The 22,786-nt window shown below is 49.1% G+C and overlaps 2 protein-coding genes across 6 annotated transcripts in view; one reads left to right on the top strand and one right to left on the bottom strand.

Moving 5' to 3' along the window:
* Positions 1-1,300, top strand: part of nots (nothepsin) — an 11,608-nt gene extending 10,308 nt beyond the window's left edge. Inside the window, exon 9 of one of the 2 annotated variants that reach the window (XM_071331782.1) lies at positions 212-1,300. In XM_071331782.1, coding sequence (XP_071187883.1) covers positions 212-412 — 201 coding nt within the window. In that variant the 3' untranslated portion in view covers positions 413-1,300. The remainder of the gene's footprint in view (positions 1-211) is intronic. The other variant, XM_071331783.1, reaches the window with a different exon arrangement.
* A 58-nt stretch (positions 1,301-1,358) lies between these two features.
* On the bottom strand, positions 1,359-22,385 carry LOC139533614 (bestrophin-3-like). Of its 4 annotated transcripts, XM_071331778.1 has the most exons (10): positions 22,218-22,385; positions 21,787-21,952; positions 21,387-21,481; positions 17,698-17,931; positions 16,121-16,275; positions 11,063-11,140; positions 4,796-4,948; positions 3,898-3,978; positions 3,580-3,731; positions 1,359-2,482 (listed from the first exon to the last, which is right to left on the bottom strand). In XM_071331778.1, exons 2-10 carry the CDS (start codon positions 21,936-21,938, stop codon positions 1,525-1,527), a joined length of 2,058 nt encoding a protein of 685 aa, XP_071187879.1. In that variant the 5' UTR covers positions 21,939-21,952; positions 22,218-22,385; the 3' UTR covers positions 1,359-1,524. The 4 variants fall into 4 exon arrangements, with proteins under 4 accessions (XP_071187879.1, XP_071187881.1, XP_071187880.1 ...); XM_071331780.1 differs by lacking the exon at positions 4,796-4,948; XM_071331779.1 differs by lacking the exon at positions 11,063-11,140.
* Positions 22,386-22,786: the final 401 nt, after the last annotated feature.

Raw genomic sequence — 22,786 nt, 5'->3', positions numbered from 1 at the left:
CTCTCTCTCTCCTTCTCACTCCCTCCTTCTCTCTTTCCTTCTCTCTCCTTCTCTCTCCCTCCTTCTGTCCTTCTCACTCACTCCTCTCTTCTTCTCTTTCCTTCTCTCTCCTCTCTACTTCTCTCTCCTTCTCCCTCCTTCTCTCTCCTCCTCCCTCCTTCTCACTCCTTCTCCCTCCTTCTCTCCCTCCCCCCTCCCTCCCTCTCTTCAGGAGATGATGGGTGATCATGAGATCTGTTTCAGTGGGTTCCAGGGGGAGGATCTGCCCTCCACGACGGATCCTCTGTGGATCCTAGGGGACCTGTTCCTCTCTGATTACTATAGCATCTATGACCGGGGACAGGACAGGGTGGGCTTCGCTAAGGCCAGACACACACGCTATGCAACGTTGGATGCAGAGATGGATAGATAGATGGAAGGTGGGAAGGGTAAATGGAGCGATGGAAGTAGGGAGTGATGGATGGATGGAGGAATGGAGGGATGGACAGAGGGAGAGATGGATGGATGGATGCATGGATAGATGGATGATAGAAGGAGGGATGAAGTTAGGAAGGAAGGAAGGAAAGAAGGAAGGATAGTAATGGAAGAGTGGATGAAGCGATGCATGGAATCACCATGCTTCACTTCCTGTCATCATCACTGAGACAGAAGTGCTTCATGGAAAGGCTGAAAGGCTGTCTGTCCAGCATTATCAGTGTCTGTCTGTCCAGCATTATCAGTGTCTGTCTGTCTAGCATGATCAGTGGTTGTCTGTCTAGCATTATCAGTGTCTCTCTGTTGAGCATGATCAGTGGCTGTCTGTCCAGCATTATCAGTGTCTATCTGTCCAGCATTATCGGTGTCTGTCTGTCCAGCATTATCAGTGCCTGTCTGTCCAGCATTATCAGTGGATGTCTGTCCAGCATTATCAGTGGCTGTCTGTCTAGCATGATCAGTGTCTCTCTGTCGAGCATGATCAGTGGCTGTCTGTCCAGCATTATCAGTGTCTGTCTGTCCAGCATTATCAGTGTATGTCTGTCCAGCATTATCAGTGGCTGTCTGTCCAGCGTTATCAGTGGATGTCTGTCCAGCATTATCAGTGGCTTTCTGTCTAGCATGATCAGTGGTTGTCTGTCTAGCATTATCAGTGTCTCTCTGTCGAGCATGATCAGTGTCTGTCTGTCCAGCATTATCAGTGTCTGTCTGTCCAGCATTATCACTGTCTGTCTGTCCAGCATTATCAGTGTCTGTCTGGTATCTTTTGAGAATAATTCATGCATTTCCATTCTACTAAAGTTAATAAATAATTGTTTTAATGCAATCAGGTGTTTTTTTGTTGCATCATTTTGTGAGTGAGTACAATGATTAACATTGAACGATGACTGAATAAATTATATTTTATTATAAATTATATTTTATTATAAAACAAACATTTTATGTTTATTAGGGTGTCAATTAATAATGCTGGATGCACCCTTAGAGATCCTGTTAAATGACTCCTATTATGGCACAGCAGGTTGATATGTACTGTATGTCAGAAGAATATTACGACTTCTCCGATTGAGACTTGTCCTTGTTCTCTTGGCTGTCATCGGTGTCCTTCTTGTCACTCTCATGACCATTGGACTCCAGAATGTCTGTCTCTGGGACTTGCAGTGCTTCGAACTGGGCATGCTCAGCAGGAAACTGGAGGGCTGTGGAAGTGATTCGGCCTCTCCTCCTCCCTAGGCCTTTAGGACTAGGCAGGCTGTGCAGGGAGCTCTTTGATCCCTGTCTGGAGAACTGGAAGGACAGCTGACGTCTCTGTGGCTTACACCAGTCTTTGGGGATGTTCCAGCTCAACTTCTTGGGCCTCGGTTGGGTACAGCTGTTGCCCTGATTCGTGTTCAGGGCCAGAGCCTCCACAATGGGGGACAGATCTACTGGAGTCCCAGGCTTACTTGAGGCCTGCTCATGCCCTGTCTGTTGGGTGAAGGCCTCTATATGATTCAGGGGTTGTGGAGCCCCAGATAATGCCCCACACGTCCCTCCATCACCCCCATAACCACTATCCCCATGATCATTAGAAAAAGCAGGTGGACTTACCACCCACTGAGGCAGGTCTGTGAAGGACGGCGTACGGGGCTCAGTGTTCAGGGAAGAAAGAGTACTACTAACCTCCCGTAGCGTATCCAGAGGGTGGTTGGGCGAGAGGGGGTTATGGGAGTTAAAGAGGTTGGGTCTGGGGAACAGAGAGTGATCAGGTCCTGGGGGAGCCTGGTCGTCTGATCCAGGGTAGTCATGGGAGTCAGGTCTGAAGGGGAAGAAGGCCTCACTGCTGTGACGTTTGAAGGAGGGCCGAGGAGGGCCGAGCTCTGGGGGATCCTGGACGCTGAGAAGCCTACGCACGTGCCCCAGGACTGACGTTTGACGACCATGACGGAAGTTGGGATTGATGTTGTGGCTGTCCTGTCTGTGAATGTCCATTTTGTCTGCCTCTCCGAACTGAAAAATGCCCGATAGACTGAAAAATAGAGGATATTACAGTGAATACATTAGACTAGATAGTATACCGCTTATGGATATTACAGTGAATAGTAACGGTATTGACTAGATAGTATACAGTTTATGGATATTACAGTGAATACATTAGACTAGATAGTATACCGCTTATGGATATTACAGTGAATACGTTAGTCTAGATCGTATACAGGTTATGGATATTACAGTGAATACGTTAGTCTAGATAGTATACAGGTTATGGATATTACAGTGAATACATTAGACTAGATAGTATACCGCTTATGGATATTACAGTGAATACGTTAGTCTCGATAGTATACAGGTTATGGATATTACAGTGAATACATTAGTCTTGATAGTATACAGGTTATGGATATTACAGTGAATACGTTAGTCTAGATAGTATACAGATTATGGATATTACAGTGAATAGTAACGGTACTGACTAGATAGTATACAGTTTATGGATATTACAGTGAATACGTTAGTCTAGATAGTATACAGTTTATGGATATTACAGTGAATAGTAACGGTTTTGATTAGATAGTATACAGTTTATGGATATTACAGTGAATAATAATGGTTTTGATTAGATAGTATACAGTTTATGGATATTAGTGAATACGTTAGACTAGATAGTATACAGTTTATGGATATTTCAGTGAATAATAAAATTTTTGACTAGATAGTATACAGTTTGTGGATATTTCAGTGAATAATAATGGTTTTGACTAGATAGTATACAGTTTGTGGATATTTCAGTGAATAATAATGGTTTTGACTAGATAGTATACAGTTTATGGATATTAGTGAATACGTTAGACTAGATAGTATACAGTTTATGGATATTTCAGTGAATAATAACGTTTTTGACTAGATAGTATACAGCTTAAACTGTACCCTCTCTAGTCATGCCCTCTTGTCCATCTTCTCTCAGACAGATATCTAGCTGAGGAGAGATGGGAGTTTTTCTAACACGTGTCCTTGCATACGTAGTGTGTGTGTGTGTGTGTGTGTGTGTGTGCGTGCGTGCGTGCGTGCGTGCGTGCGTGCGTGCGTGCGTGCGTGCCGTGTCGTGTCGTGTCGTCATGTCCTCACTCCAACTCTCTGGTGGATCCGAGGAATGAGGGGATGCAGTAGTCGGCAGCAGCCAGCGTGTAGGGAGGCAGAGCGGCCGAGTCGTTCCAGTAAATGTCTTTCGTCATTGGAGGGAAGTTCATGTGCATCTCATCCACCGCGATCAACGACACCTGAGACACACAGGTATTGACTGAATGATCGATTGGCACAAATGACAGATCAATCAATAATATTGGCTTGGGAAATACATGACAACTAGTCTGGGTGACTGTGAGGCACTTTGCAACAAATGTTTGGTTGATTGATTGATTGATTGGTTGATTGATTGAAAGTAACCTGCAGATTTCTGTCGATACACCAGTTAGCCTCAAAGTCGTCGTCGTCCTCCCCAAATGGATTGATGAGCTGCTCAGCAACCTGAAGGAGAAGGACCAATCACATCACTGCTCATTATCTCAGAAACATGTCTTGATAAGGAAGTGATATCAAACAACTGGCAGTCATGTGACATCGGGGATTACAACATTGGTTGACAAATGAAATCCCACAACAGAAACACAAGGCGTAGATAATCTCCCTGTCAACAGAATTTGGGTTCCATACTTCCACTCCTTATAAATCCCCCTTTTCATCCAATGAACTTGATTGTCAGACATTGTGCAGCAGCTGTACAGACATTGTGTACTGACACTGTACCCTCCGTGACCCCACATTCACTCTCACAAGACCTTCATAATAACATCACAACCCCAACATTGTTATCCACAGTACTGTGATTTGATGACCGGGATCTAATTTCTCTGGTTGAAACTAAAAAGGCAAAAAGGTTTGTGGAGGACAGCTGGACTACAATAACAACTGTGTGTGTGTGTGTGTGTGTGTGTGTGTGTGTGTGTGTGTGTGTGTGTGTGTGTGTGTGTGTGTGTGTGTGTGTGTGTGTGTGTGTGTGTGTGTGTGTGTGTGTGTGTGTGTGTGTGTGTGTGTGTGTGTGTGTGTGTGTGTGTCATACCTTGAGCCAGCTGGACTACAATAACAACTGTGTGTGTGTGTGTGTGTGTGTGTGTGTGTGTGTGTGTGTGTGTGTGTGTGTGTGTGTGTGTGTGTGTGTGTGTGTGTGTGTGTGTGTGTGTGTGTGTGTGTGTGTGTGTGTGTGTGTGTGTGTGTGTGTGTGTGTGTGTGTGTGTGTGTGTGTGTGTGTGTGTGCGTGCGTGCGTGCATGAGTGCAGAGAGATACCTTGAGCCAGCCAGAGTAGAAAAAGAACTGTAGCATAGTGAAGATGGGAATGTAAAAGTCCTGGTCATGCCCTGGGTAACCCTGAGCTGGGTCCAAGAACTGTCTACCAATAATACAGGCAAAGATGAAGGTGTAGACGGCCAGGGTTACTACCTGGAGAGGGGAGGGAGAGAGGGGGAAGGAGAGGAGGGGGGAGATGGGGAGAGGGAGAGAAAGGGGGAGAGAGAGAGGGGGGAGGGAGAGAAGAGAGAGGGAAGGAGAGTTGGAGAGACAAATAGAGAGCATGGTTCCACAGGTTGTCTTTGTAGCTATTTACAAGTACACAATGTAAATAAACACAATGTAAATAAACACAATGTCAATAAACAGGATTTATTTGCCATGTGACCAAGCGAGTGTTTTCATTGTTGGATGAGACACTCATGGCCAAGTCATTCCATTGATGTGATTTACTGTCTGAGATTACATAGCCTCTGAAAAGTGATCACGATCACGCTGATGGTTTCATTTAATTCACAGTGCTGCTGCCTGAACAGCAACAAATCAGTCGACAAACGTCACATGAAACTTTAATACATTTAGTTTTACAGGGACCTTTAGTCAACATTACTGTAAAAGCTCATTTTCAACTGCAGTCCCTGGGCAGGTGATTAGAACACTCAGAAAAGTGTTAACAGATGTCACTGACTCGCCAGAGGTCACACTGGTCATTTGTGCAGACCGCAGAGAGATAGATGGCAGCTACCCAACTAGCCAATGGCTATAGAGAACACATCCTACCCTCGGGTCCTGCTGCCCCATCCATTACTCTGTAATCATCATGTGGTGTTACAGTAAGCTGCCCTGGACGTGCTCATCACAAAGGGACGGCATCTTCCCTGTCCACAGCTGGTTGGAACCGCTTGAGGGGAGAGAGGAGCACAGGGCTTATTGCCCACTAGGGGAGAGAGAGGGCAGATGGGTGGAGAGAGGAGTAGAGGGCTTGCCCACTAGGGTAGAGAGAGGGGAGATGGGTGGAGAGAGGAGCAGAGGGCTTATTGCCCACTAGGGGAGAGAGAGGGGCAGATGGGTGGAGAGAGGAGCAGAGGGCTTATTGCCCACTAGGGGAGAGAGAGGGGAGACGGAGGGAGAGAGGAGCAGAGGGCTTATTGCCCACTAGAGGAGAGAGAGGGGAGACGGAGGGAGAGAGGAGCAGAGGGCTTATTGCCCACTAGGGGAGAGAGAGGGGAGACGGAGGGAGAGAGGAGCAGAGGGCTTATTGCCCACTAGGGGAGAGAGAGGGGAGACGGAGGGAGAGAGGAGCAGAGGGCTTATTGCCCACTAGGGGAGAGAGAGGGGAGACGGCTGGAGAGAGGAGCAGAGGGCTTATTGCCCACTAGGGGAGAGAGAGGGGAGATGGGTGGAGAGAGGAGCAGAGGGCTTATTGCCCACTAGGGGAGAGAGAGAGGGGAGATGGGTGGAGAGAGGAGCAGAGGGCTTATTGCCCACTAGAGGAGAGAGAGAGGGGAGATGGGTGGAGAGAGGGGCAGATGGGTGGAGAGAGGAGCAGAGGGCTTATTGCCCACTAGGGGAGAGAGAGGGGAGATGGGTGGAGAGAGGAGCAGAGGGCTTATTGCCCACTAGGGGAGAGAGAGGGGAGATGGGTGGAGAGAGGAGCAGAGGGCTTATTGCCCACTAGGGGAGAGAGAGAGGAGATGGGTGGAGAGAGGAGCAGAGGGCTTATTGCCCACTAGGGGAGAGAGAGGGGAGACGGGTGGAGAGAGGAGCAGAGGGCTTATTGCCCACTAGGGGAGAGAGAGGGGAGATGGGTGGAGAGAGGAGCAGAGGGCTTATTGCCCACTAGGGGAGAGAGAGGGGAGATGGGTGGAGAGAGGAGCAGAGGGCTTATTGCCCACTAGGGGAGAGAGAGGGGAGACGGCTGGAGAGAGGAGCAGAGGGCTTATTGCCCACTAGGGGAGAGAGAGGGGAGATGGGTGGAGAGAGGAGCAGAGGGCTTATTGCCCACTAGGGGAGAGAGAGAGGGGAGATGGGTGGAGAGAGGAGCAGAGGGCTTATTGCCCACTAGAGGAGAGAGAGAGGGGAGATAGGTGGAGAGAGGGGCAGATGGGTGGAGAGAGGAGCAGAGGGCTTATTGCCCACTAGGGGAGAGAGAGGGGAGATGGGTGGAGAGAGGAGCAGAGGGCTTATTGCCCACTAGGGGAGAGAGAGGGGAGATGGGTGGAGAGAGGAGCAGAGGGCTTATTGCCCACTAGGGGAGAGAGAGAGGAGATGGGTGGAGAGAGGAGCAGAGGGCTTATTGCCCACTAGGGGAGAGAGAGGGGAGACGGGTGGAGAGAGGAGCAGAGGGCTTATTGCCCACTAGGGGAGAGAGAGGGGCAGATGGGTGGAGAGAGGAGCAGAGGGCTTATTGCCCACTAGGGGAGAGAGAGGGGAGACGGGTGGAGAGAGGAGCAGAGGGCTTATTGCCCACTAGGGGAGAGAGAGGGGAGATGGGTGGAGAGAGGAGCAGAGGGCTTATTGCCCACTAGGGGAGAGAGAGGGGAGATGGGTGGAGAGAGGAGCAGAGGGCTTATTGCCCACTAGGGGAGAGAGAGGGCAGATGGGTGGAGAGAGGAGCAGAGGGCTTATTGCCCACTAGGGGAGAGAGAGGGGAGATGGGTGGAGAGAGGAGCAGAGGGCTTATTGCCCACTAGGGGAGAGAGAGGGGAGATGGGGGGGAGAGAGGAGCAGAGGGCTTATTGCCCACTAGGGGAGAGAGAGGGGAGACAGAGGGAGAGAGGAGCAGAGGGCTTATTGCCCACTAGGGGAGAGAGAGGGGAGATGGGTGGAGAGAGGATCAGAGGGCTTATTGCCCACTAGGGGAGAGAGAGGGCAGATGGGTGGAGAGAGGAGCAGAGGGCTTATTGCCCACTAGGGGAGAGAGAGGGGAGATGGGGGGGAGAGAGGAGCAGAGGGCTTATTGCCCACTAGGGGAGAGAGAGGGGAGACAGAGGGAGAGAGGAGCAGAGGGCTTATTGCCCACTAGGGGAGAGAGAGGGGAGATGGGTGGAGAGAGGAGCAGAGGGCTTATTGCCCACTAGGGGAGAGAGAGGGCAGATGGGTGGAGAGAGGAGCAGAGGGCTTATTGCCCACTAGGGGAGAGAGAGGGCAGATGGGTGGAGAGAGGAGCAGAGGGCTTATTGCCCACTAGGGGAGAGAGAGGGGAGATGGGGGAGAGAGGAGCAGAGGGCTTATTGCCCACTAGGGGAGAGAGAGGGGAGACAGAGGGAGAGAGGAGCAGAGGGCTTATTGCCCACTAGGGGAGAGAGAGGGCAGATGGGTGGAGAGAGGAGCAGAGGGCTTATTGCCCACTAGGGGAGAGAGAGGGGAGATGGGGGGAGAGAGGAGCAGAGGGCTTATTGCCCACTAGGGGAGAGAGAGGGGAGACAGAGGGAGAGAGGAGCAGAGGGCTTATTGCCCACTAGGGGAGAGAGAGGGGAGATGGGTGGAGAGAGGAGCAGAGGGCTTATTGCCCACTAGGGGAGAGAGAGGGCAGATGGGTGGAGAGAGGAGCAGAGGGCTTATTGCCCACTAGGGGAGAGAGAGGGCAGATGGGTGGAGAGAGGAGCAGAGGGCTTATTGCCCACTAGGGGAGAGAGAGGGGAGATGGGGGGAGAGAGGAGCAGAGGGCTTATTGCCCACTAGGGGAGAGAGAGGGGAGACAGAGGGAGAGAGGAGCAGAGGGCTTATTGCCCACTAGGGGAGAGAGAGGGCAGATGGGTGGAGAGAGGAGCAGAGGGCTTATTGCCCACTAGGGGAGAGAGAGGGGAGATGGGTGGAGAGAGGAGCAGAGGGCTTATTGCCCACTAGGGGAGAGAGAGGGGAGATGGGGGGGAGAGAGGAGCAGAGGGCTTATTGCCCACTAGGGGAGAGAGAGGGGAGACAGAGGGAGAGAGGAGCAGAGGGCTTATTGCCCACTAGGGGAGAGAGAGGGGAGATGGGTGGAGAGAGGAGCAGAGGGCTTATTGCCCACTAGGGGAGAGAGAGGGCAGATGGGTGGAGAGAGGAGCAGAGGGCTTATTGCCCACTAGGGGAGAGAGAGGGGAGATGGGGGGAGAGAGGAGCAGAGGGCTTATTGCCCACTAGGGGAGAGAGAGGGCAGATGGGTGGAGAGAGGAGCAGAGGGCTTATTGCCCACTAGGGGAGAGAGAGGGCAGATGGGTGGAGAGAGGAGCAGAGGGCTTATTGCCCACTAGGGGAGAGAGAGGGGAGATGGGGGAGAGAGGAGCAGAGGGCTTATTGCCCACTAGGGGAGAGAGAGGGGAGACAGAGGGAGAGAGGAGCAGAGGGCTTATTGCCCACTAGGGGAGAGAGAGGGGAGATGGGTGGAGAGAGGAGCAGAGGGCTTATTGCCCACTAGGGGAGAGAGAGGGCAGATGGGTGGAGAGAGGAGCAGAGGGCTTATTGCCCACTAGGGGAGAGAGAGGGGAGACGGAGGGAGAGAGGAGCAGAGGGCTTATTGCCCACTAGGGGAGAGAGAGGGGAGACGGAGGGAGAGAGGAGCAGAGGGCTTATTGCCCACTAGGGGAGAGAGAGGGGAGACGGAGGGAGAGAGGAGCAGAGGGCTTATTGCCCACTAGGGGAGAGAGAGGGGAGACGGAGGGAGAGAGGAGCAGAGGGCTTATTGCCCACTAGGGGAGAGAGAGGGGAGATGGGTGGAGAGAGGAGCAGAGGGCTTATTGCCCACTAGGGGAGAGAGAGGGGAGACGGAGGGAGAGAGGAGCAGAGGGCTTATTGCCCACTAGGGGAGAGAGAGGGGCAGATGGGTGGAGAGAGGAGCAGAGGGCTTATTGCCCACTAGGGGAGAGAGAGGGGGAGATGGGTGGAGAGAGGAGCAGAGGGCTTATTGCCCACTAGGGGAGAGAGAGGGGAGATGGGTGGAGAGAGGAGCAGAGGGCTTATTGCCCACTAGGGGAGAGAGAGGGGAGACAGAGGGAGAGAGGAGCAGAGGGCTTATTGCCCACTAGGGGAGAGAGAGGGGAGACAGAGGGAGAGAGGAGCAGAGGGCTTATTGCCCACTAGGGGAGAGAGAGGGCAGATGGGTGGAGAGAGGAGCAGAGGGCTTATTGCCCACTAGGGGAGAGAGAGGGGCAGATGGGTAGAGAGAGGAGCAGAGGGCTTATTGCCCACTAGGGGAGAGAGAGGGGAGATGGGTGGAGAGAGGAACAGAGGGCTTATTGCCCACTAGGGGAGAGAGAGGGGAGATGGGTGGAGAGAGGAGCAGAGGGCTTATTGCCCACTAAGGGAGAGAGAGGGGCAGATGGGTGCTGAGAGGAGCAGAGGGCTTATTGCCCACTAGGGGAGAGAGAGGGGGAGATGGGTGGAGAGAGGAGCAGAGGGCTTATTGCCCACTAGGGGAGAGAGAGGGGGAGATGGGTGGAGAGAGGAGCAGAGGGTTTATTGCCCACTAGGGGAGAGAGAGGGGCAGATGGGTGGAGAGAGGAGCAGAGGGCTTATTGCCCACTAGGGGAGAGAGAGGGGAGATGGGTGGAGAGAGGAGCAGAGGGCTTATTGCCCACTAGGGGAGAGAGAGGGGAGATGGGTGGAGAGAGGAGCTGAGGGCTTATTGCCCACTAGGGGAGAGAGAGGGGAGACGGGGGAGAGAGGAGCAGAGGGCTTATTGCCCACTAGGGGAGAGAGAGGGGAGATGGGTGGAGAGAGGAGCTGAGGGCTTATTGCCCACTAGGGGAGAGAGAGGGGAGATGGGTGGAGAGAGGAGCAGAGGGCTTATTGCCCACTAGGGGAGAGAGAGGGGAGATGGGTGGAGAGAGGAGCTGAGGGGGTGAGAGAGAGCAGAGGGGAGAGAGGGAGAAGGGAGAGGGAGTGGAGACAGAGAGGGATTGGAGAGGGGGAGAGAGGGAAGCCATCCTCTAAAGCAGGGTTTCCCAAACATGGGCCTGGGGTCCCCCCTGGGTGCACGTTTTGGTTTTCACCCTAACACTACACAGCTGATTCAAATCATCAAAGCTTGATGATGAGTCGGTTATTTCAATCAGCTGTGCAGTGTAAAGGCAAAAAACAAAATGTGCACCCAGGGGTGGCCCCAGGCCCATGTTTGAGAAACCCTGCCTCAGGCTACCACACTGTCACAACCCACTGGGTTTTAAAGAGGACACGGGAGGACAGTGTGAGTTATAGTACACATGGTATGCACAGTGGCTATTAACAGAAGATTCCCTGGGTAAGTGTGTGCGTGCGTGCGTGTGTGTGCGTACATGCTATCCACACCTGTGTGTAGACGAGAGGAATCCCAACCCAGTCATAACCAAAGAGAGTGGAGCACCAAGTCCTGAATCTGTTCATCTCCTAGAGAACCACACACAGAGAGAGAGAGAGAGAGAGAGAGAGAGAGAGAGAGAGAGAGAGAGAGAGAGAGAGAGAGAGAGAGAGAGAGAGAGAGAGAGAGAGAGAGAGAGAGAGAGAGAGAGAGAGAGAGAGAGAGAGAGAGAGAGAGAGAGAGAGAGAGAGAGAGAGAGAGAGAGAGAGAGAGAGAGAGAGAGAGAGAGAGAGAGAGAGAGAGAGAGAGCATGGGGTTGCACTGAGTTTGCGTTTGCAGCTATTTACACACACACACACACACACACACACACACACACACACACACACACACACACACACACACACACACACACACACACACACACACACACACACAGCAACATGATCCAGACCCTGTTCGGATCAAGGCAGTATTAATAGAGGAGACAGGCTCAGAGTTTAGCATAGTGTTAGTGAGGGTCAATGCAGTTCTATATCATTGCATCTCAGATCTATTTCCACAAGTAGAGCTGTAAACTAATAATATTTACCGTTGAAGTCAGAAGTTTACATACACGTAGGTTGGAGTCATTAAAACTCATTTTCAACCACTCCACACATTTCTTGTAAACAAACAGTTTTGGCAAGTTGGTTAGGACATCTACTTTGTACATGACACAAGTCATTTTTCCAACAATTGTATACAGACAGATTATTTCACCTATAATTCACTGTATCACAATTCCAGTGGGTCAGACGTTTAAATACGCTAAGTTGACTGTGCCTTCAAACAGCTTTGAGAATTCCAGAAAATGATGCCATGGCTTTAGAAGCTTCTGATTGGCTAATTGACATCAGTTGAGTCAATTGGAGGTGTACCTGTGGATGTAATCAAGGCTTACCTTCAAACTCAGTGCTTGACATCATGGGAAAATCAAAAGAAATCAGCCAAGACCTCAGAAAAACATTGTAGATCTCCACAAGTCTGGTTCATCCTTGGGAGCAATTTTCAAATACCACATTCATCTGTACAAACAATAGTACGCAAGTATAAACACCATGGGATCACGCAGCCATCATACCGCTCAGGAAGGAGACGCCTTCTGTCTCCTAGAGATGAACGTACTTTGGTGCAAAAAGTGCAAATCAATCCCAGAACAACAGCAAAGGACCTTGTGAAGATGCTGGAGGAAGCAGGTACAAAAGTATCTCTATCCACAGTAAAACGAGTCCTATATCGACAACCTGAAATGCCGCTCAGCAAGGAAGAAGCCACTGCTCCAAAACCGCCATAAAAAGCCAGACTACGGTTTGCAACTGCACATGGGAACAAAGATCATACTTTTTGGAGAAATGTCCTCTGGTCTGATGAAACAAAAATAGAACCTTTTGGCCAAAATCACCATCGTCATGTTTGGAGGAAAAAGGGGGAGGCTTGCAAGCCAGAGAACACCATCCCAACCGTGAAGCACGGGGGTTACAGCATCATGTTGTGGGGGTGCTTTGCTGCAGGAGGGACTGGTGCACTTCACAAAATAGATGGCATCATGAGGGGGGAAAATTATGTGGATGAATTGAAGCAACATATCAAGACATCAGTCTTGAAGTTAAAGCTTGGTCGCAAATGGGTCTTCCAAATGGACAATGACCCCAAGCATACTTCCAAAGTTGTGGCAAAATGGCTTAAGGACAACAAAGTCAAGGTATAGTAGCGGCCATCACAAAGCCCTGAACTCAATCCTATAGAACATTTGTGGGCAGAACTGAAAAAGTGTTTGCGAGCAAGGAGGCCTACAAACCTGACTCAGTTACACCAGCTCTGTCAGGAGGAATGGGCCAATATTCACCCAACTTATTGTGGGAAGCTTGTGGAAGGCTACCCAAAATGTTTGACCCAAATTAAACAATTTAAAGGCAATGCTACCAAATACTAATTGAGTGTATGTAAACTTCTGACCCATTGGGAATGTGATGAAAGAAATAAAAACTGAAATAAATCATTCTCTCTGCTATTATACTGACATTTCACATTCTTAAAATAAAGTGGTGATCCTAACTGATCTAAGACAGGGAATTTTTACTAGGATTAAATGTCAGGAATTGTGAAAAACTGAGTTTAAATGTATTTGGCTAAGGTGTATTTAAACTTCCGAAGTCCAAGTCTATAATGTTACTCCTCATAAAAATGTCACTATAATGAAGGAGCTGTACTTTAAGAATATTTAAGTCCCAGTAAACAGTATAATGTTACTGCTCATAATACTCAGCATGCCTTGTGTTTAGCAGACAGTCTTGGACTAGTCATCTCTTCCATGACCTGGATTCAAGGTATCCAGTACCCTGTTGGCTGTTTTTAGGATTGTATCTTTCCTTCCTGGATTCAAGGTATCCAGTACCCTGTTGGCTATTTTTAGGATTGTATCTTTCCTTCCTGGATTAAAGGTATCCAGTACCCTTTTGGCTGTTTTTAGGATTGTATCTTTCCTTCCTGGATTCAAGGTATCCAGTACCCTGTTGGCTGTTTTTAGGATTGTATCTTTCCTTCCTGGATTCAAGGTATCCAGTACCCTGCTGGCTGTTTTTAGGATTGTACCTTTCCTTCCTGGATTCAAGGTATCCAGTACCCTGCTGGCTGTTTTTAGGATTGTATCTATCCTTCCTGGCCTCAAGGTATCCAGTACCCTGCTGGCTGTTTTTAGGATTGTATCTTTCCTTCCTGGATTCAAGGTATCCGGTACCCTGTTGGCTGTTTTTAGGATTGTATCTATCCTTCCTGGATTCAAGGTATCCAGTACCCTGTTAGCTGTTTTTAGGATTGTATCTATCCTTCCTGGATTCAAGGTATCCAGTACCCTGCTGGCTGTTTTTAGGATTGTATCTATCCTTCCTGGCCTCAAGGTATCCAGTACCCTGCTGGCTGTTTTTAGGATTGTATCTTTCCTTCCTGGATTCAAGGTATCCGGTACCCTGTTGGCTGTTTTTAGGATTGTATCTATCCTTCCTGGATTCAAGGTATCCAGTACCCTGTTAGCTGTTTTTAGGATTGTATCTATCCTTCCTGGATTCAAGGTATCCAGTACCCTGTTGGCTGTTTTTAGGATTGTATCTATCCTTCCTGGATTCAAGGTATCCAGTACCCTGCTGGCTGTTTTTAGGATTGTATCTTTCCTTCCTGGATTCAAGGTATCCAGTACCCTGCTGGCTGTTTTTAGGATTGTATCTATCCTTCCTGGATTCAAGGTATCCAGTACCCTGTTGGCTGTTTTTAGGATTGTATCTTTCCTTCCTGGCCTCAAGGTATCCAGTACCCTGTTGGCTGTTTTTAGGATTGTATCTTTCCTTCCTGGATTCAAGGTATCCAGTACCCTGTTGGCTGTTTTTAGGATTGTATCTTTCCTTCCTGGCCTCAAGGTATCCAGTACCCTGTTGGCTGTTTTTAGGATTGTATCTTTCCTTCCTGGATTCAAGGTATCCAGTACCCTGTTGGCTGTTTTTAGGATTGTATCTTTCCTTCCTGGCCTCAAGGCATCCAGTACCCTGCTGGCTGTTTTTAGGATTGTATCTTTCCTTCCTGGATTCAAGGTATCCAGTACCCTGCTGGCTGTTTTTAGGATTGTATCTATCCTTCCTGGATTCAAGGTCGTAACGGTTCAACCCCTGGCTTACAGCTCCTAGGATACAGAGGACGTAGTCTCTGTGTTTGCTCTGTTCAGAGTCTCTTCTGTTTACTGTGACGGGTATGTCCCAGTCCCAAATTGCCCCCTTCCCCTTCCCCTTGGCCCTAACTGCCTAATGTTTGTAGATCTGAAAGGTGGTAGAGTTTCCATCATACAGATGTGCTAACATCACAGGGTTAGAGCAACAGGGAAGGGATAGGGGTTGGACTGGCAAGCTACTGTCACGCTATTGTCAAGCTACTGTCACGCTACTGTCAAGCTACTGCCATACTGCTGTCAAGCTACTGTCACGCTACTGTCAAGCTACTGTCACGCTACTGTCAAGCTACTGCCATACTGCTGTCAAGCTACTGTCACGGTACTGTCAAGCTACTGTCATACTCCTGTCAAGCTACTGTCAAGCTACTGTCATACTGCTGTCAAGCTACTGTCATACTACTGTCATACTCCTGTCAAGCTACTGTCAAGCTACTGTCATACTGCTGTCAAGCTACTGTCAAGCTACTGTCAAGCTACTGCAAAGCTACTGTCAAGCTACTGTCAAGCTACTGTCATACTGCTGTCAAGTTACTGTCAAGCTACTGTCATACTGCTGTCATACTCCTGTCAAGCTACTGTCAAGCTACTGTCATGCTGCTGTCAAGCTGATGTCAAGCTACTGTCAAGCTACTGTCAAGCTACTGTCATACTGCTGTCAAGCTACTGCCAAGCTACTGTCAAGCTGCTGTCATACTCCTGTCAAGCTACTGTCATACTGCTGTCGTACTGCTGTCAAACTGCTGTCAAGCTACTGTCAAGCTACTGTCATACTGCTGTCAAGCTACTGTCAAGCTACTGTCATACTGCTGTCAAGCTACTGTCATACTGCTGTCATACTCCTGTCAAGCTACTGTCATACTGCTGTCAAGCTACTGTCAAGCTACTGTCAAGCTACAGCCAAGCTACTGTCAAGCTATTGTCATACTGCTGTCAAGCTACTGTCAAGCTACTGTCATACTGCTGTCATACTCCTGTCAAGCTACTGTCAAGCTACTGTCATACTGCTGTCAAGCTACTGTCATACTGCTGTCAAGCTACTGTTAAGCTACTGCCATACTGCTGTCAAGCTACTGTCAAGCTGCTGTCAAGCTACTGCCATACTGCTGTCAAGCTACTGTCAAGCTACTGTCATACTGCTGTCAAGCTACTGTCAAGCTACTGTCATACTGCTGTCATACATTGAGTATGGTCTGCAGGTCCACACGGTCCAGGCTACAACCTCTGCAGGATTCAGAGCCAAAATGTCTCCTCTGTATCCTGTGGCAGGTATACTTTATCTATCTATGCCTGTTCAAGCTACTGGCATACTCACGTTAAGGATGGTCTGCAGGTCCACACTGTCCTTTATGCGCCCCTCTGTCCTAGCCCTGGACGCCATGTTAGAAAACCACACCACAGGGATCCAGTACTTCAGGTGGGGAGACTTGACAGCATCAAAGATCTTCCTCTCTTCTGGAGTCATGAAGCCTGCAGGAAGGAGGAGGAGGAGGAGTAGGTGGATGAAGAGGAGGATGGGAGGGGGAGAAGGAGGAAGAGGAGGAAGAAGAGAAGGAAGAGTAAGAGGGGAGGAAGAGGAGGAGGAAGAGGAGGAGGAAGAGGAGGGGGAAGAGGGGGAGGGGGAGGAGGAGGAAGAGGAAGAGGGGAGGGAGTTGAGGAGGAAGAGGAGGGGGAAGAGGAGGATGAGGAGAAGGAAGAGGAAGAGGGGAGGAAGTTGAGGAGGAGGAGGAGTGGAAGGAGGAGGGGGAGGATGAAGAGTGGAAGGAGGAGGAGGTGGGGATGTAAGTGTGTCAGTGTATGAGGCGTGGATACAGCAGTACTAGGGGAATACTAGTGGTCAGAGGAAACAAGGCGTTTAGTCGGTCTAATTCAATTACTGAATCCTAATGATTTGGCTGGTCCTGGGTAGTCCAAAGGAAGCGAAGAAGGAAATGAAAAGATGGTCCTAGAAGATCCGGTTACAGATCCTTGTTTACCTCTCACATGTCATGCATCCTGTTTACCAATACTGGTGTCACATGTCACTGCATCACTGTGCCACTAGATCCTGGTTCGAGTCCAGGCTCTGTCGCAGACCGGGAGACCCATGGGGCGGTGCACAATTGGCCCAGCGTCGTCGGGTTAGGGAAGGGTCTGGCCGCAGGGATGTTCTTGTCCCATCGCGCTCTAGCGACTCATGTGGCAGGCGGGATGCATTGCACGGTGTTTCCTCCGACACATTGGTGCGGCTGGTTTCTGAGTTAAGTGTGTCAAGAAGCAGTGCGGCTTGGTTGGGTTGTGTTTCGGAGGACACACGGCTCTCGACCTTCACCTCTCCCAAGTCCGTAGGGGAGTTGCAGCAATGAGACAAGACTGTAACTACCAATTGGATACCACAAAATTAGGGAGAAAGGGGGATAAAAGTATTTTTTTTAAATTGAAGGTTGAGAGAACACTCTTGACCTGAACCAAACCTGTAAACCAAACCTGGTCAACCTTTGATGTGTATTCTATTGGGGTCAGGCTTGAGGTACCTGCTTCCACTACTTGGTCCATGACGTTATGTACAGCATCTATCTGTCAATATGATTTTCCCCCTGACCCCATCTATTAGCATTCCGTTATCCCCTCGGGGTCGTACCTGCTTCCACCACATGCTTCCACTACTTGGTCTTGACCCCTGACCCCGTTATCCCCTCGGGGTCGTACCTGCCTCCACCACATGCTTCCACTACTTGGTCCTGACCCCTGACCCCGTTATCCCCTCGGGGTCGTACCTGCCTCCATCACATGCTTCCACTACTTGGTCCTGACCCCTGACCCCGTTATCCCCTCGGGGTCGTACCTGCCTCCACCACATGCTTCCACTACTTGGTCCTGACCCCTGACCCCGTTATCCCCTCGGGGTCGTACCTGCCTCCACCACATGCTCCATGGTGGGGAATCTCTTACAGACGGCGGTGCTGACGGAGCGGAAGATGAGCAGTGAGGTGAGGTTGACGTAGCGCATCAGCGTGCGTCTGAGGAGGCGGCCCTGCTCGTCATGGCCGTGAACACAGCTGGAGATCAGGAACATGAGGCGGTCGGGCCAAGGCAGATTCACAAACTGGTTCCACCAGCGGTTGACCACCAGGGTGACATAGAAACCTGCAGGGAGGAGGAGATATCAGCATCATCTACACCAGGGCTCTACATCCTTCCTGTAGGTTTTAACTCCAACCCTGTTCCTGGAGAGATACCCTCCTGTAGGTTTTAACTCCAACCCTGTTCCTGGAGAGATACCCTCCTGTAGGTTTTAACTCCAACCCTGTTCCTGGAGAGATACCCTCCTGTAGGTTTTAACTCCAACCCTGTTCCTGGAGAGATACCCTCCTGTAGGTTTTAACTCCAACCCTGTTCCTGGAGAGATACCCTCCTGTAGGTTTTAACTCCAACCCTGTTCCTGGAGAGATACCTTCCTGTAGGTTTTAACTCCAACCCTGTTCCTGGAGAGATACCCTCCTGTAGGTTTTAACTCCAACCCTGTTCCTGGAGAGTTACCCTCCTGTAGGTTTTAACTCCAACCCTGTTCCTGGAGAGATACCTTCCTGTAGGTTTTAACTCCAACCCTGTTCCTGGAGAGATACCCTCCTGTAGGTTTTAACTCCAACCCTGTTCCTGGAGAGATACCCTCCTGTAGGTTTTAACTCCAACCCTGTTCCTGGAGAGATACCCTCCTGTAGGTTTTAACTCCAACCCTGTTCCTGGAGAGATACCCTCCTGTAGGTTTTAACTCCAACCCTGTTCCTGGAGAGATACCCTCCTGTAGGTTTTAACTCCAACCCTGTTCCTGGAGAGATACCCTCCTGTAGGTTTTAACTCCAACCCTGTTCCTGGAGAGATACCCTCCTGTAGGTTTTAACTCCAACCCTGTTCCTGGAGAGATACCCTCCTGTAGGTTTTAACTCCAACCCTGTTCCTGGAGAGATACCTTCCTGTAGGTTTTAACTCCAACCCTGTTCCTGGAGAGATACCCTCCTGTAGGTTTTAACTCCAACCCTGTTCCTGGAGAGATACCCTCCTGTAGGTTTTAACTCCAACCCTGTTCCTGGAGAGATACCCTCCTGTAGGTTTTAACTCCAACCCTGTTCCTGGAGAGATACCCTCCTGTAGGTTTTAACTCCAACCCTGTTCCTGGAGAGATACCCTCCTGTAGGTTTTAACTCCAACCCTGTTCCTGGAGAGATACCCTCCTGTAGGTTTTAACTCCAACCCTGTTCCTGGAGAGATACCCTCCTGTAGGTTTTAACTCCAACCCTGTTCCTGGAGAGATACCCTCCTGTAGGTTTTAACTCCAACCCTGTTCCTGGAGAGATACCCTCCTGTAGGTTTTAACTCCAACCCTGTTCCTGGAGAGATACCCTCCTGTAGGTTTTAACTCCAACCCTGTTCCTGGAGAGATACCCTCCTGTAGGTTTTAACTCCAACCCTGTTCCTGGAGAGATACCCTCCTGTAGGTTTTAACTCCAACCCTGTTCCTGGAGAGTTACCCTCCTGTAGGTTTTAACTCCAACCCTGTTCCTGGAGAGATACCCTCCTGTAGGTTTTAACTCCAACCCTGTTCCTGGAGAGATACCCTCCTGTAGGTTTTAACTCCAACCCTGTTCCTGGAGAGTTACCCTCCTGTAGGTTTTAACTCCAACCCTGTTCCTGGAGAGATACCCTCCTGTAGGTTTTAACTCCAACCCTGTTCCTGGAGAGATACCCTCCTGTAGGTTTTAACTCCAACCCTGTTCCTGGAGAGATACCCTCCTGTAGGTTTTAACTCCAACCCTGTTCCTGGAGAGATACCCTCCTGTAGGTTTTAACTCCAACCCTGTTCCTGGAGAGATACCCTCCTGTAGGTTTTAACTCCAACCCTGTTCCTGGAGAGATACCTTCCTGTAGGTTTTAACTCCAACCCTGTTCCTGGAGAGATACCCTCCTGTAGGTTTTAACTCCAACCCTGTTCCTGGAGAGATACCCTCCTGTAGGTTTTAACTCCAACCCTGTTCCTGGAGAGATACCTTCCTGGTGGTTTTAACTCCAACCCTGTTCCTGGAGAGATACCCTCCTGTAGGTTTTAACTACAACCCTGTTTCTGGAGAGTTACCCTCCTGTAGGTTTTAACTCCAACCCTGTTTCTGGAGAGATACCCTCCTGTAGGTTTTAACTCCAACCCTGTTCCTGGAGAGATACCCTCCTGTAGGTTTTAACTCCAACCCTGTTCCTGGAGAGATACCCTCTGGTAGGTTTTAACTCCAACCCTGTTCCTGGAGAGATACCTTCCTGGTGGTTTTAACTCCAACCCTGTTCCTGGAGAGATACCCTCCTGTAGGTTTTAACTACAACCCTGTTTCTGGAGAGTTACCCTCCTGTAGGTTTTAACTCCAACCCTGTTTCTGGAGAGATACCCTCCTGTAGGTTTTAACTCCAACCCTGTTCCTGGAGAGATACCCTCCTGTAGGTTTTAACTCCAACCCTGTTCCTGGAGAGATACCCTCCTGTAGGTTTTAACTCCAACCCTGTTCCTGGAGAGATACCCTTCTGTAGGTTTTAACTCCAACCCTGTTCCTGGAGAGATACCCTCATGTAGGTTTTTAACTCCAACCCTGTTCCTAGAGTGAAAACCTACCGGACGGTAGCTCTCCAGGAACAGGGTTGGAAAGCCCTGGTCTACAGTAAGTCTAAACAGTATTTTGTCAGGTATGACTACAGTAGCAACCAAGGATGAGGTTTGGGTTGAGAAGGGCTGCTTCCAAAATGACATTTAATTTCCTACATAGTGCAGTACTCTTCAGGCTACTTTTTACATAAACTGAGATACGTAAATGTCATGAAAGCCACTTTGTGCCATTCACACAGAAGCACAACATTATTAAACAACAATCTGATATGCCATGCAAAGCACTCTAGCACCCAAGCAAACCCAGCAATATCCCACTTTCCCTGCTTTGGTCCGACTCCTAATGATTTCCTTCCATTAACTCAATCACCAGTTCATTTCCCCACTGGAATCAGTGTGTTTGAGAGATTCTGTTATGTAACGGTTGAAACATCACTATCATTAGTTTGTTGCCTGGCACTGTTGACGATTAGTTGGGTTAATTTGGTTGGATAGTAGCAAGCAAGTCAGACAGTTAACGCAGTGTGTTTGTGCGTGTGTGTGTGTGTGTGTGGGTGTGGTGATCGAGAAAGTATTGCACTGTTGTCATTCTGTTTTTAGGTGGCTGATACACATTTGCCCGACGACTCAAACTGAATTCTTCCGCTGCTCCTATGTTCGCTCCATTACCGCGGAGAAGAAACTAACATCTGTGGGCGTGGCGTAGCGTTTGGCTGGAGCAAAGAGTTTGGGTAGCCAGGCAAGCTACACATGGGGTTGCGGATGAGGTGGATTTCCCACTTCAATTGTAAAGCACTTTCAGCACATCTGGAAAGCACCTATACAGTATTCAGGTAGAAACAGGCATTCTCATCTCAGCACAGCGCCAGTAGCTCATAGGGTTAATAGGCCGTGAGCTCCTATAAACTACTCGGCAAGCATGCGCTGATTTCAACCAGCACTAGTTGTACTGACTTACCAAGCACAAACGTGACTGGAATCTGTTCTGCATACTTGTTACAGTGAAGAGCCAACTTTTCAAAGAAACGCTTTTCAGGGTCTGAGAGAGCAAATCTAGATTGATAGATGTGTTCATTAATTAAGTGACGTTATAGATTTGTTCACATGCAGTTATAGATATATCACAGCGATACAAATCAATTACAGACCCCATCATGCAAAGTCAAATCAAAAGGCTCATATGACACCTTCATTTTGTATTCACAGTTATAAACAGATAATACATAATGTTATAGACTATACATACACAAATAACATAACAATTATATTAGACATATTTCATATCACCGAGGACTTGTATTTGTGACAACACTAATGTGTTAACGGAAAAACACATAATAGCTTAATATTATACCTACCTGTAAACGAGGCTCACCAAGGTATACAACAGTACAAAGACTATAAACTCCCGATAAAGCAGTTTATAGATGCTGCCTCTCCATCGCAGTAGAAGTCTATGGAAACCGAAGAACGTGGCGTTGGCGACTTTACTGGAGTACGTCACCGTCATCTTCCTTCAATCTGCTGCAGAAAAACGACCCGGTCATCTAATTTACACTGAGTTGACAGACACTCCCTTGTCCTTACCGGTTGTGAATGTAGCTGATTTGAATTCATATCTAAAAAATAATAGTTCTGCATTAAACTACTCTGTCAAGGCAAGCTGCCATGGCAAAATAATAACCCGTCAAACCACAAAATAAACATTATTTCCATGTTACATGCCCACAGTAGATAAGACATAACGTTATTAAAAACAATAATAAAAGTATACATTTTCCACACATACCTTTTTGTACCAAATCTAAATCACATTGCTTGTTGTTGCTTTAGGTGTAATATAGTGTATTCCTGAACCGTGAGTCAAGATTGAGCAATCATCAGGTGACCCGCCCTGGCCACATTTAGCTTGTTGTCTGTCTGTGTCTGTCTGTCAGTCCAGCTGCCGGTGCGCTCCTGGCTATGGCTGTCTGGGCAAGATGCGCACCATGTCATGGCGGTGGAATAAGATGCGCACTATGTCATGGCGGTGGAATAAGATGCGCACAATGTCATGGCGGTGGAATAAGATGCGCACTATGTCATGGCGGTGGAATAAGATGCGCACTATTTCATGGCGGTGGAATAAGATGCGCACTATGTCATGGCGGTGGAATAAGATGCGCACTATGTCATGGCGGTGGAATAAGATGCGCACTATTTCATGGCGGTGGAATAAGATGCGCACTATGTCATGGCGGTGGAATAAGATGCGCACTATGTCATGGCGGTGGAATAAGATGCGCACTATGTCATGGCGGTGGAATAAGATGCGCACTATGTCATGGCGGTGGAATAAGATGCGCACTATGTCATGGC

Source organism: Salvelinus alpinus, chromosome 11 (genome assembly GCF_045679555.1).
Source record: "Salvelinus alpinus chromosome 11, SLU_Salpinus.1, whole genome shotgun sequence".
Lineage (NCBI taxonomy): Eukaryota > Metazoa > Chordata > Actinopteri > Salmoniformes > Salmonidae > Salvelinus > Salvelinus alpinus.
This window is presented reverse-complemented; position numbering and strand designations above follow the sequence as displayed.

What these genes read in the sequence shown, in the direction of transcription:
- LOC139533614 (XM_071331778.1), bottom strand. Translation starts at nt 21,938, where the DNA reads ATGACGGTGACGTACTCCAGTAAAGTCGCCAACGCCACGTTCTTCGGT. An exon ending in TTGGTGAGCCTCGTTTACAG is followed by an intron (nt 21,482 to 21,786) that starts GTAGGTATAATA and finishes CTATCAATCTAG; the next exon opens with ATTTGCTCTCTCAGACCCTG. An exon ending in ACCTGCAGACCATCCTTAAC is followed by an intron (nt 11,141 to 16,120) that starts GTGAGTATGCCA and finishes GTGGTTCTCTAG; the next exon opens with GAGATGAACAGATTCAGGAC.